Raw genomic sequence first — 12,780 nt, forward strand, 5'->3', positions numbered from 1 at the left:
CTCTTTCTCTCTCACCCTCTCTTATGTCACTCTCTTTTACTTTATTTCTCTTTCTAAACCTACATTATTGTCGTTCCCTCGCTACCTCATGTTGTCTCTTACTCACTAGACTGAGACTGCCTAGGGCTTGGTTCTCTCTTCTTTTGGCTCGCTACTAAACAACTTGCTGATTAAGGCGTTTAATCTGCAAAAAAAAATGCTTTTATCTCTGGGCATTTAGGGCATTTATAGAGGCTAAATTGAACTTCCATTTCAGGCTCTATCTATGTGGAAGTTTTATCCTAAATGTACACTAATCAAATCAAATGAAAGTTTATGTGTCACGTGCGCCGAATACAACAGGTGTAGGTAGACCTTACAGTGAAAGGTTTACTTACAGGCTCTAACCAACAGTGCAAAAAATGTATTAGGTGAACAATAGGTATGTAAAGAAATAAAAACAACAGTAAAAAAAGACAGTGAAAAATAACAGTAGTGAGGCTATATACAGTAGCGAGGCTATATACAGTAGCGAGGCTATAACAGTAGCGAGGCTATATACAGGCACCGGTTAGTCGGGCTGATTGAGGTAGTATGTACATGTAGATATGGTTAAAGTGACTATGCATATATGATAAACAGAGAGTAGCAGTAGCGTAAAAGAGGGGTTGGCGGGTGGTGGGTGGCGGGACACAATGCAGATAGCTCGGTTAGCCAATGTGCGGGGGCACTGGTTGGCCGGGCCAATTGAGGTAGTACGTACATGAATGTATAGTTAAAGTGACTATGCATATATGATACACAGAGAGTAGCAGCAGCGTATAAGAGGGGTTGGGGGGCACACAATGCAAATAGTCCGGGTAGCCATTTGATTATCTGTTCAGGAGTCTTATGGCTTGGGGGTAAAAACTGTTGAGAAGCATTTTTGTCCTATCCTTGGCACTCCGGCACTGCTTGTCATGCGGTAGTAGAGAGAACAGTCTATGACTAGGGTGGCTCGGGTCTTTGACTATTTTTAGGGCTTTCCTCTGACACCGCCTGGTGTAGAGGTCCTGGATGGCAGGCAGCTTAGCCCCAGTGATGTACGGGGCCGTACGCACTACCCTCTGTAGTGGCCGAGCAATTGCCGTACCAGGCAGTGATGCAACCAGTCAGGATGCTCTCGATGTTGCAGCTGTAGAACCTTTTGAGGACCTCAGTACCCATGTCAAATCTTTTTAGTTTATTGAGGGGGAATAGGCTTTGTCGTGCCCTCTTCACGACTGTCTTGGTGGGCTTGGACCATGTAAGTTTGTTGGTGATGTGGACACCAAGGAACTTGAAGCTCTCAACCTGCTCCACTACAGCCCCTTCGATGAGAATGGGGGCGTGCTCGGTCATCCTTTTCCTACTAGCCTAATGTGTGTTTGATGTAAATTAGGATGAAATTATAATTAAATGACTACGGTAAGGTAGATGCTGGCCATCAGTACGGGATAAAAAAAACAGTTAATAAATTGAAACAGGGGATGTTAATCATTACTGCCCACTCATTTGGGACCCAGCCTGCAATGCGTTTGTCTATTAAATCAAAACAATACAGTATCTTTAAGATCATGGAGGTGAGAAACAAAACATAGGGTATAATCCTCCATTCCACTTGAATCCCAGTAACTTCATGATAACATCACAAGAGTCATTCAGTTATTAAAGACATGGCCGTCTTGCTGTCAATGAGAAACAATAGGATTATGTCTTTCTCCTGGAGCGCAGGGAAGGTCACAGCATTTTTATTTTATTTTTTTATTTATTTTATTTTACCGTTATTTTACCAGGTAAGTTGACTGAGAACACGTTCTCATTTGCAGCAACGACCTGGGGAATAGTTACAGGGGAGAGGAGGGGGATGAATGAGCCAATTGTAAACTGGGGATTATTGAGCATCACCGAGGACACGTAGCCCAGCCTACATACAGTACAGTCTCTGTATGCGTGCCAAATGGCACCCTATCCCCTATATAGTGCATTGCTTTTGATCATACCCCATGGTCAAAAGTAGTGCTCTGTATAGGGAATAGAGTGCCATTTGGGACGTAGCCTCTGTATCTATAGCCTCTTATATCTGACTTCCTGCGTCAGAGCTTTCGTGATATCATCATCGCTAATCCTTTGTAGTGAAAGCGCATCATATCGAATTAAAAGGAGAGTCTCCTAATGTTGTGTAACAATCAATTATCCCTCCTCCCATATCAGGAAGGAAGATGGCTAATTAGCAACATTCAGTCCTACTCTTCGTCATTCACCACCACAGCTTCCAGCCCAGCACAGTCCCCACTCTAATGATAAGGGAATCTAGCCCTGTAAAGTAATGTACTAGCATATCATAAATAGGACTGGTGGAGTTATGTCACACATGCAGCTAACAAAAATATATGGAAATGTCTGCTCTATCCAAAATTACAACCAACTAATTGCAGCATTAAAGCAAAAATGGAAGCGACAAGTAGAAGGGGGAGAAAGTAAAAACTTGTCTGTCGGCCCTGCATTAAAGACCAAAATTGGTTAAAGAAAATTAAAATTTTCAATGATTATAACAAATTATTGCAACTAATAGAATGTTATATATATATGGGAGACACAACCATCCCAGCTCTGAAGATTTTGCTGTGAAGAGCCAGAATCATTAGATTATTTGTTTTGGTACTGTCCATACGGGTTGTTTCTTGTTTTTAGTCACAGGTTCAGGAATGGCTGAAGAATTGAAACATTTACCTGGAGCTACCTCTGCAAATAGCACTACTGGGTGATTTGAAAAGCAATAATATTGATCAATAATATAATAATATTCTTAGCAAAAATGTTTATCTTTAATTTACAATCTGTAGAAACTATGAGAATAGAAAGGTTAAAATCTTTGTGAAACATCACAGCACAGTTGAAAAATATATGGCAAATAGAAATCAAAACTGGATGGTGTTCAGAGATAGACGGGAAGGGTTGAGTGGAGCTGAAGGGTGGGACTAAAAACAAGATAACTAATAAACTAAATATACTGTGTGTCACGTTCTGACCTTAGTTCTTTTGTTTTGTCTTTTGTTTTAGCATGGTCAGGGCGTGAGTTGGGTGGGTTGTCTATGTTATTTTCTCAATCAGAGGCAGCTGTCAATCGTTGTGCCTGATTGGGAACCATATTTAGGTAGCCTATTTTCTGTTGGGTTTTGTGGGTGGTTGTTTTCAGTCTTTGTGTGTCTGCACAAGACAGAACTGTTTCGCTTTTCACTTTGTTGTTTTGTATTTGAAGTGTTCAGTTTTGGATTATTATTAAATAAGATGAACACTAACCACGCTGCGCTTCGGTCCTCTCCTTCCACCGACGACAACCGTTACAGAACCACCCACCAACAAAGGACCAAGCAGCGTGGTAACGGGCAAAAGCAGCAGCGAGCGCAGGACTCTTGGACCTGGGAGGAGATTCTGGACGGCAAGGGACCCTGGGTACAGGCTGGAGAGTGTCGCCGCCCCAAAGCTGAGCTGGAGGCAGCGAAAGCGGAGAGGCGGTGGTATGAGGAGGCTGCACGTAAGCGCAGCTGGAAGCCAGAGAGGCAGCCCCAAAAATGTCTTTGGGGGGGCACACAGGGAGTGTGGCTAAGCCAGGTAGGAGACCTGAACCAACTCCCGTGCTTACCGTGGAGAGAGAGGGACCGGGCAGGCACCGTGTTATGCCGTGAGGCGCACGGTGTCCCCGGTGAGCAGGCATAGCCTGGTGCGGTACATAGCAGCGCCTCGTATCGGCCAGGCTAGAGTGGGCATCGAGCCAGGTGCCATGAAGCCGGTTCAACGCATCTGGTCTCCAGTGCGTCTCCTTGGGCCGGGGTACATGGCACCAGCCTTACGCATGGTGTCCCCGGTTCGCCAGCACAGCCCAGTGGGGCCCATTCCACCTCGTCGCACTGGCTTGGCTACGGGGAGCATTCAGCCAGGTAAGGTTGGGCATGTTCGGTGCTCCAGACCTGCAGTGCACCTCCATGGTCCGGTCTATCCGGTGCCACCTCCACGCACCAGCCCTCCGGTGGCAGCCCCCCGCACCAGGCTGTCTCTCTGTCTCCTCACTACAGGTACTCCCGTCTGTCCAGCGCCGCCAGGGTCTCCCGTCTGTCCAGCGCCGCCTGAGCGCCGCCTGAGCCGCCTGTCTGTCCAGCGCCGCCAGGGTCTCCCGTCAGTCCAGCGTCGCCCGTCTGTCCAGCGCCGCCTGAGCCGTCCGTCTGTCCAGCGCCGCCTGAGCTGCCCTTCTGTCCGGCGCCGCCTGAGCCGCCCGTCTGTCAGGAGCCGCCAGAGCCTCCCGCCAGTCAGGAGCCGCCGGAGCCGCCCGCCAGTCAGGAACCGCCAGAGCCGCCCGCCAGTCAGGAGCCGCCAGAGCCGCCCGCCAGTCAGGAGCCGCCAGAGCCGCCCGCCAGTCAGGAGCCGCTCGTCAGTCCGGAGCCGCCCCTCAGTCCGGAGCTGCCCCTCAGTCCGGAGCTGCCCCTCAGTCCAGAGGCGCCCCTCAGTCCAGTGGGGCCCATTCATAGGGTTGCCAGTCCTAGGTCGGCGGCGAGGGTCGCCGTTCCTAGGAGGCCACAGAAGCGGACTAAGACTATGGTGGAGTGGGGTACACGTCCAGCGCCAGAGCCAGACAAATGCCCACCCAGACCCTCCCCTATAGGTTCAGGTTTTGCGGCCGGAGTCCGCACCTGGGGGGGGGGGGGGGGGGCATGGTCAGGGCGTGAGTTGGGTGGGTTGTCTATGTTTTCTATTTCTGTGTTTGGCCTGATATGGTTCTCAATCAGAGGCAGCTGTCAATCGTTGTCCCTGATTGGGAACCATATTTAGGTATCCTGTTTTCTGTTGGGTTTTGTGGGTGGTTATTTTCAGTCTTTGTGTGTCTGCACCAGACAGAACTGTTTCGGTTTTCACTTTGTTGTTTTGTGTTTGAAGTGTTCAGTTTTGGATTATTATTAAATAAGATGAACACTAACCACGCTGCGCTTTGGTCCTCTCTTTCCACCGACGACAACCGTTACACTGTGTCCGTAAAATGTACATAGGTTCAGAATTTTTGTGAAACTGCACAGTTGGATAGTCTTCAGAGATAAAAAATACAATAATAAACAAAGTATAGCCACGGGAAGTAGGGGTGCTGAGGGTGCTGCAGTACCTCTGATAAATCACAATACTGTTTTTTTTTAATAATTACCCCCCCAAAAAGTACTAATGTAATTTCTCTTTTTATTAACTCTGTGTGCAGTTTCAAAAGCATAGATGTCCTTTCTCCTTGACTTCATGAACCATATTCTCAATGAAAATATCTGGAAACTCTAAGTTTCAGCACTATTATCATAGACTTCATTGGAGCACTTTGGGTTCATACCCTGGCCTGGATTTGGAATCGGTGTGAATAATGTAATGTGAATTGTTGAAATTGGCGTGCTTGTGATGATGATGAGCACAGAGTAACAAGAGAACAATGGACAGGAAGGAGACTACAGCAAACAAATTAGGCCTTGATGAGTTGTGATGGGGTGTGTATGTGTTTTCGCGTTTGTATGTTTATGAATGTATGTCACCTCAGCTGACCTTTTCCAAAAACAATGCTTAACCTCTCTTTCTGCGTCAGCCCCAATGCTTTCTGATGTCACTCTCACTCTGCCTCTCCCTCCCGTTCGCTCTGTACATCGCAGCCTTTCTCCCTTTCTCTTTCCCTCTCCATATTTCTCCCTCTCTACCTTTCCCCATCTTTCTCTCTTACCCTCCCTTCATCTCTTTCTCCCTTTATCTCCCTTTTCCTTTTTCTTTCCCACTAGCGCTCTCTTAATTCCCCCCTCTCCATCCCTCTATCAACAATGCAGTTAAATCTCACTCAGAATGCCCTGTCAGTTTGGATTATGGTTACAGCGCTCACATACACCTAGTGGCACTCTACGGCCATATGGGAACATGTACACCCATTCAGAGAAACTTGGGGAACACCAATAACCAATTACAAATCGACCCCTATCCATCATTTCTATAGTCTTAATTTAAAAATAATAGATTGGTTTTAGCATTTGTAATATCATATTGGGCACGCTGCCCAATGCTACTGCCTAATGGTACGCAGATCTAAACAAGTGCTCAGAAGGTAGAAGCTAGGGTTCCATATGGAATTGATAATTAAAAACATTCAGTGTCATTCAGAAACACACAGGATTCCAGGAAATACTGTTTAAACCTGTATATTATCTATCCAATCTTTTCAGATCCAAACAAGTGCTGAGGTGTTAGAGGTTAAAAATCGATTTGGAATTGGGCATAAAACATGCAGTGGCATCCAGGCAGAACCACACAGGAAACCGTCTTTAAAACTCACAAGCACACTATCCTGTCCTCTATGGACAGCCAAACACAGGATACATGGTCACTATATGCTATAACTAGCGGCAGGTCTGGGCACAGATGATTCATTAATACTACCTCAACACTTTCTCTCTTCCTCGCCTCACAACAGAGTCCCCTGATGTTGGTTTCCCTGACAGCGTGGTATCTAGCTTGCCTTACATCCAATTCTGCTCCATGTTGTGATATTCAGAAAAAATGGTAACATGAGAATTCAACCCCTTGGAGCTGAGTCAATGAGCAGTGGCCCTCATGTGTGTCTGTCCAGGGGTGAGAGGGAGAGCCCGAGGAGGAAGTCAGGGGAAGGCAAATGTCACTAAGTATCCATCACAGCTGGACTAGGATGAACGGATGGAGAGGGGTGTATAAAATCAGAGAGCACTCATAGCAAACATAAACCAACTCTGAAGGAAAGCTGAATGATAGAGGGATAGGATAGAGGAAGAAGGAGAGGAGGGGTGTGCTGCGTTCTATAAGTACCCAACTGTCTGTCTGTCTGTCTGCATCTTCCTTTGGGTTGTGTCGTGGAAATTCATACTGAGAGAGGCTTTATTATTTCTTCAAACAATCGTCTTTATTTAATATTGATTAATTATTGCAATATTGAGACTAGTCAACACAACACTCTTGACTGTTGGGCCGAGCAGCCTAACTGATAATAAAAAAACAGGTAGCCTAGTGGTTAGAGTGTTGGGCCAGTAACCAAAAGGTAAACATCTGTCGTTCTGCCCCTGAACAAGGCAGTTAACCCACTGTTCCTAGGCCGTCATTGTAAATAAGAATGTGTTCTTAACTGACTTGCCTAGTTAAATAAAGGATAAATATATGTTTTTTTAAATATAGGAGACCTAAAAATGCTTAGTCAGGGCTAGTTCCACCCCTCCCATGCGGATCGGGGGGCATCATAAACCACCTTGGTTCATCTCCTGGTTATCCGTACGGATGTTGTTTTACCCCCAATCCGGCTTAGTTTCCCAGATGACAGGAAGATGAGACAATGAGGGATTGTTCAAAACTCTTCCAGGCTATCTCTATCTCGGGTCACACACCACATCTTGTCTATGGAATGCCAGCTTTAGGTTTTTATAACCAAGTCATTGTCAGTTTAAGGTATCTCAAGGAAAACCCACTTACTTGACCATACGCCCAGACTAACTGCAGGAAGCTAGAGTGGAAACCATCCATTTACAGAAACACAGCCTTAATAGAACAGAAATGCCAAGTATATAATCGTTAACTATTAATATCAAACAAATCAGGTAAATATATGGTTCTAGGCTTAAAACAAAGAAGACACCTGTACTATGTCAGGTATTACACTGTATATACTGTACATCACAGAAGACTGGAATATTACAAAAATGTTTGACATAGAAACACTGGAGTTTCGACAGGTTTTTTGAAACAATGCTTATTAATTATAAAATTATGAAAAAGATTTGTAACATTCCACCCATGAGGCCACTAGTTGGTAATTTGACTGCAGGAAAGGGGTGTTTTACGATTTCATCTTATTTTTTTACAACAACATACTGAAAGTCACACTGAAACTCAGCAGCAAAGGAAAGGCGACATAAAAGGTGTAGCTCATCAAAGAAGAATGTAGAGTGGGAATTGGGAAAGCAATTACATTTGTTGAGGTTTATTTTCGGACATTTCTATTGTTTATTTGCCTTATTGAAGGACATAGCAGTATAACAAGGGTCAAGCCCTTTTAGAAGCCATCTTAGTCCCAGGTTATATAACACGATATCTAAAGGGCCAATGGCTTGCTGTGTGTCCTTCTCACACAAACATGTGCGGGCGCGCGCACAGGCACATGCATGCACACACACACACACACACTTAGATCAGATCAATGGACCACCACACCAGGCCTCTCTCTTCCCCATGTTAATTCTCACCCATGGTGGTGTAAAGTGGATACTTTTAGCCATGCTATCATGCCTGGGGCCCGTGTTCTCTGAATGTTGTGATCTGAACCATGCACTACCACAACCTAAACGTCAGTATCATCATTCTTGTTGTTAATTGAACTATAAATCACTATACAGTATGTCAGGCATGATGCCTTTTAGGATGAATGTCATTGTTGTTTGTTTTAAGTCCCTTCCAGTTGATATCTTCCATTAGATTCGACATGCATCACCTGGGGGCGGGTAGAGTGGCACATTCTGTCCTTTGGGAATCAAGAATTGGAGCAGTGTGTGATGGACCGTACACTGCTAACTGCTGTGAGGTTTTAGAGGGGGATTAAGAGGAGTAATGAACTAACACCTGCCCTGGTAGAAGCTGACTACCAGATGTGAGAGACAGACACCCCATGCTGGTCTAATAAGGGCCCTATAGAGCAACACTGCAGTGTGCCTGTTGCCGAAAGAGGGAGACAGAAAGGAAGAGAGAGAGAGCGAGAGAGAGAGATGGACAAAATGGTCTGTGTAGAAATGAGTTGGCCTCTAGAGCTACACAGCTAGACCAGCCAGGAGTAATAACTGGGTAGCAGAGGAGTAGCGACAGCATTCCAGTAATCTGGGTGAAGTTGATTTAATCTGTGCGAGTCTAATCTGGCCAGGGCAGTTAATCTGTTAAGAAGTGTTAATCAGCCGAGGAGTGTATATAATCGGGGAGCGTTCTATTTTTGAGAGGTGTTAACCTCTGAAAAACATTAAATCCTGGGAATATTTATCCAAACTGAAGATGTAGACGGCCTCGTATGAGAGCAACTGTTCACTCCCTGTGGGATAACTACTGCATATACGTGGATTTCAGAGAGCAATAAAAACATTGCTTTGGGCTTTTTATTTATTTATTAAATGTATTTTAAAAACTTTTTTATGACAGGGGGATCATTGAGGTCATTAGAAGATTTCCATATCTCAATATTGGCTAGGTGGAGTTATATGAAACCATGGCGGAGTTATTAACTATTGGCTAATATAGACATTACTGTAAAAGAGGCAACATAAGTCAGCAGTCGTGAGAAGGGAGCGATAGAGGGGAAGTGGAGGAGAGAGGGAAAAGGACAAAGGGAGAGAAAGTGTGAAAGGGAGAGAAAGCGTGAAAGGGAGAGGAATGGGGGGGAAAACAACACAAAGAAAGGGAGTTTGAAAGGGAGAAAGAGAGAGAGAGAGGGGGAGAGGGAGAGAGAGAGGGAGAGGGAGAGAGAGAGAGAAAGATTCTGATGGGGCAAAATCTCTTCTCCCCTGCAGCCCTGCTTCTGTTGATTACCTCAAAAACCCAAGGGCTGCCGGAAGAGAGGAGAGAAAGGTGTAATACAAAAGAAAGAGAGATAAGGAGGAGGAAAGACAAGAGGAAAACTGATTAAAGGAGGGAGAGTTGACACCATGTAGCACAGCAGTGTTTCAGTAATGATGTCCATGGGGTTCTGCTCCAACACTGAACCAGATATTTAACCTGACTGATGCTGGCTAAAACGCTGTACAGTGAGATGAAGCCTGAATGAGAAGTCATGTGATCTACATACTGTAGCTATTGGGGAATATGATACATTATTTGGAATACTTGAAACTTCCCCTCAATGTTTTGTTTTGATAAGTATATGCGGAATTTTTGGCTTGTACTGTAAACAGATTTTGCTCGATATCTATAGATTACTATACTGTACCTCTGGCCATATTGTGATCTCCTTCCTCTCTTTGTCTCTTTTCCTTTGTGCCTTTCTTCTCCTCGCTCTCTCTCTCTCCCTCTCACTTTCTGGAGCAGGTCATATTCCCTAAAGATTGTTGGTAAACACAACATCACCCTGCAGTTACCTTCAATATTCAACATGAATGTAATTACAATACTGGCTAAAGTGATCAGGTAGCTTCCTGAACAAGTTTGTGAAATTTTGATGAAATACACAAATCATAGCATGTCTTATCAGTGGGTATGAAAACATTTATTTGTTTCTCCTGACAACACAACACACACATTTCTTTAAAATTTGCCAAAAGAGAATGATGTAGTGGAATTTCCCTGATTCAGTTGATGGTTGCAGGCACATGTACACACACACACACACACACACACACACACACACACACACACACACACACACACACACACACACACACACACACACACACACACACACACACACACACACACACACACACACACACACACACACACACACACACACACACACACACACACACACACACACACACACACTCTCCCTCACCTGGAGTTGCTGAGGTCGTTCTGCGCCCCTGCCGATCCCCTGCTCTTCTCCAGGCCCAGCTTGGTGAAGATGCCCACCAGCACCATGATGGCCACCACTCCACAGATGATGTAGACAATCATATGGGTGCGGTCTCTCTCCTGGTTGCCATGGCCCTCGGTCACCGTGGTGATGGGCTTGCCCGTGTTGGCCCAGATGGGTGTGTCATAGTTTGAGCAGATGCTCTGGTCGAGCCGCTGCCCTCTGAACTGGCAGCAGAAGCGGTAGAAGCAGGTGCCACAGCAGTACAGGAAAACACCCATATTGCAGTTGAAAGGTGGGTCCCACTGGCCCATCACATCGTAGTAACCTTGGCAACGGGTGCCTTTGGTAGGGATGGCATCCTCATCATCCGCGATGTCACCGCTGGGCGTCGACACGCCACTGAACTCTGTGGTTACTAGCGTGGTGACGGGCTCCGTTATGGTGGGGGTCATCGGAGCTGTCTGATTGGCTGTCTGGGTTTGGACAGTGTCCGGGTCAGTGGTGGTGGAGCTGGTGAGGTCCTGGGCCAGGCTGGGCCCCGTCAGGATGAAGGATAGGATGAGGAGGAGGCAGGACAGGGGGCAAGCTGCCATGGTACACCCCATCCTCAGTGCCAAGCTGAGGCTTTAGAACAGTCCTCTATGGTGGGTCAGACCAGAGGTCAAAGTCTCAGAGCAGGGCTTGTAGTCAGAGACAGAACAACAAGTTTGGGGAGAAACAACAAAGAAAAATCTAATAGTCCAAAAATCTAAAGTATGTGGTTCCTGTCTCTCAAACAAACGAATACTAACTGACGTTCCATAGTTTTTCAACATAATTGAAAGGTTCACCCACAGTTCAATCACTCACATATGCGATTTATGAATAATGGGAACAGACAGAGAGTGTTTGTAGATTTTACATTTTTGTTTTGGTACAAGCATGCCGGTTACTCAGAACAGTGCAAAATAGCTAAAATATCTGATGCTCTGGACTAAAATCCTCTGAACCATCGTAGTAGGTTTGTCTTACCTTTGTCTTTTGAAATTGCCTTTAGAGAAAGCAGCAGTTTCAATATACCACGGTATATTACATGAACAATTAACCACAAACTTTACTCATCATTTTTCTCTATAAGGTAAAGGAGTTTGTATTTTTCCTTATGTTTTTTCCATTCCCCAAGTAGTTTTGTAGCAGCTTTGTCCACCACAGGCGACCTCTCCTCTCGTTAAAGCAGTGTTTCCCTGTTCCTCCTCCTAGCTCAGTGTTTGAGGGTGGCTTGGAGGTCCAGACCAGACCAGTCCACTTGTGGTTGCAATCCCACAGAGCACCGCGCTGCGCTTGCTGACAATCCTCCCTGTGTGCGTGCGCGTGTGTGTGTGTGCGCGAGGGGGTGTGTGTGAGAGTGTGTGTGTGAGAGTGTGTGTGTGCTGTTGAATGCGACTCGCTCTAAGCTCTGTGAAAACGTAACAGTTCAGGAGCCAAATTCAATCCCCTCTGCTCAACACAATGAACGAGAGCGCGAGAGGAAGAGAGAGAGAGGAAGAGCAAGACAGTGTGAGAGTAGAGAGAGAGAGAGAGAGAGAGAGAGAGAGAGAGAGAGAGAGAGAGAGAGAGAGAGAGAGAGAGAGAGAGAGAGAGAGAAAAGGAGAGAGAGAGAGAAGGAGAAAGGGAGGGAGGGAGAGTGAGAGAGAGAGAGAGAGAGAGAGAGAGAGAGAGAGAGAGAGAGAGAGAGAGAGAGAGAGAGAGAGAGAGAGAGAGAGAGAGAGAGAGAAAGAGAGAGAGAGAAGGAGAAAGGGAGGGAGAGTGAGGGAGGGGAGGCAATCATATACAGCTGCTGCTCACATCATCCCCTGAGAACGAAGGAGGGTAGTGGAAGATATAAAAAAAGAGCACAACTGAGATGTTCTTTACTTTCTGTCACAAATTACCCTGTTTTTAATAAGTACTGTATGTAAGTGTGTGTGTGTTTGTTCTGCTCTGTCTAAAGGTATGTAGCTAAAAGTCAGGCAGTGAACAGCTAACACCTGTTTTTATCCCTCCTGTTGTTTAGTTGCGGGTGCTCTTTTTATCTCTCAGTCTGCTTCTCATTTGTCCTACACTCATTCGATTTCTTTCCACCCTCTCACACAAATGAGTGTGTGCATGTGAGGGTGGGTGTGTTCGTATGTGTGTCTGTGTGTGTCTGTGTGTGTGTGTGTGTGTGTGTGTGTGTGTGTGTGTGT

General features: G+C 45.7%; 1 protein-coding gene across 1 annotated transcript in view; it reads right to left on the minus strand.

Annotated features, from left to right (window-relative positions):
* Positions 1 to 12,144, minus strand: part of LOC129828986 (protein shisa-9B-like) — a 50,404-nt gene extending 38,260 nt beyond the window's left edge. The window contains exons 1-2 of the mRNA XM_055890352.1: positions 10,553 to 12,144; positions 9,992 to 10,099 (exon numbers count right to left, since the gene is read on the minus strand). Of these exons, the coding sequence (XP_055746327.1) occupies positions 9,992 to 10,099; positions 10,553 to 11,181 (737 nt within the window). The 5' untranslated portion in view covers positions 11,182 to 12,144. The remainder of the gene's footprint in view (positions 1 to 9,991; positions 10,100 to 10,552) is intronic.
* Positions 12,145 to 12,780: the final 636 nt, after the last annotated feature.

This window comes from Salvelinus fontinalis, chromosome 30 (assembly GCF_029448725.1).
Source record: "Salvelinus fontinalis isolate EN_2023a chromosome 30, ASM2944872v1, whole genome shotgun sequence".
NCBI lineage: Eukaryota > Metazoa > Chordata > Actinopteri > Salmoniformes > Salmonidae > Salvelinus > Salvelinus fontinalis.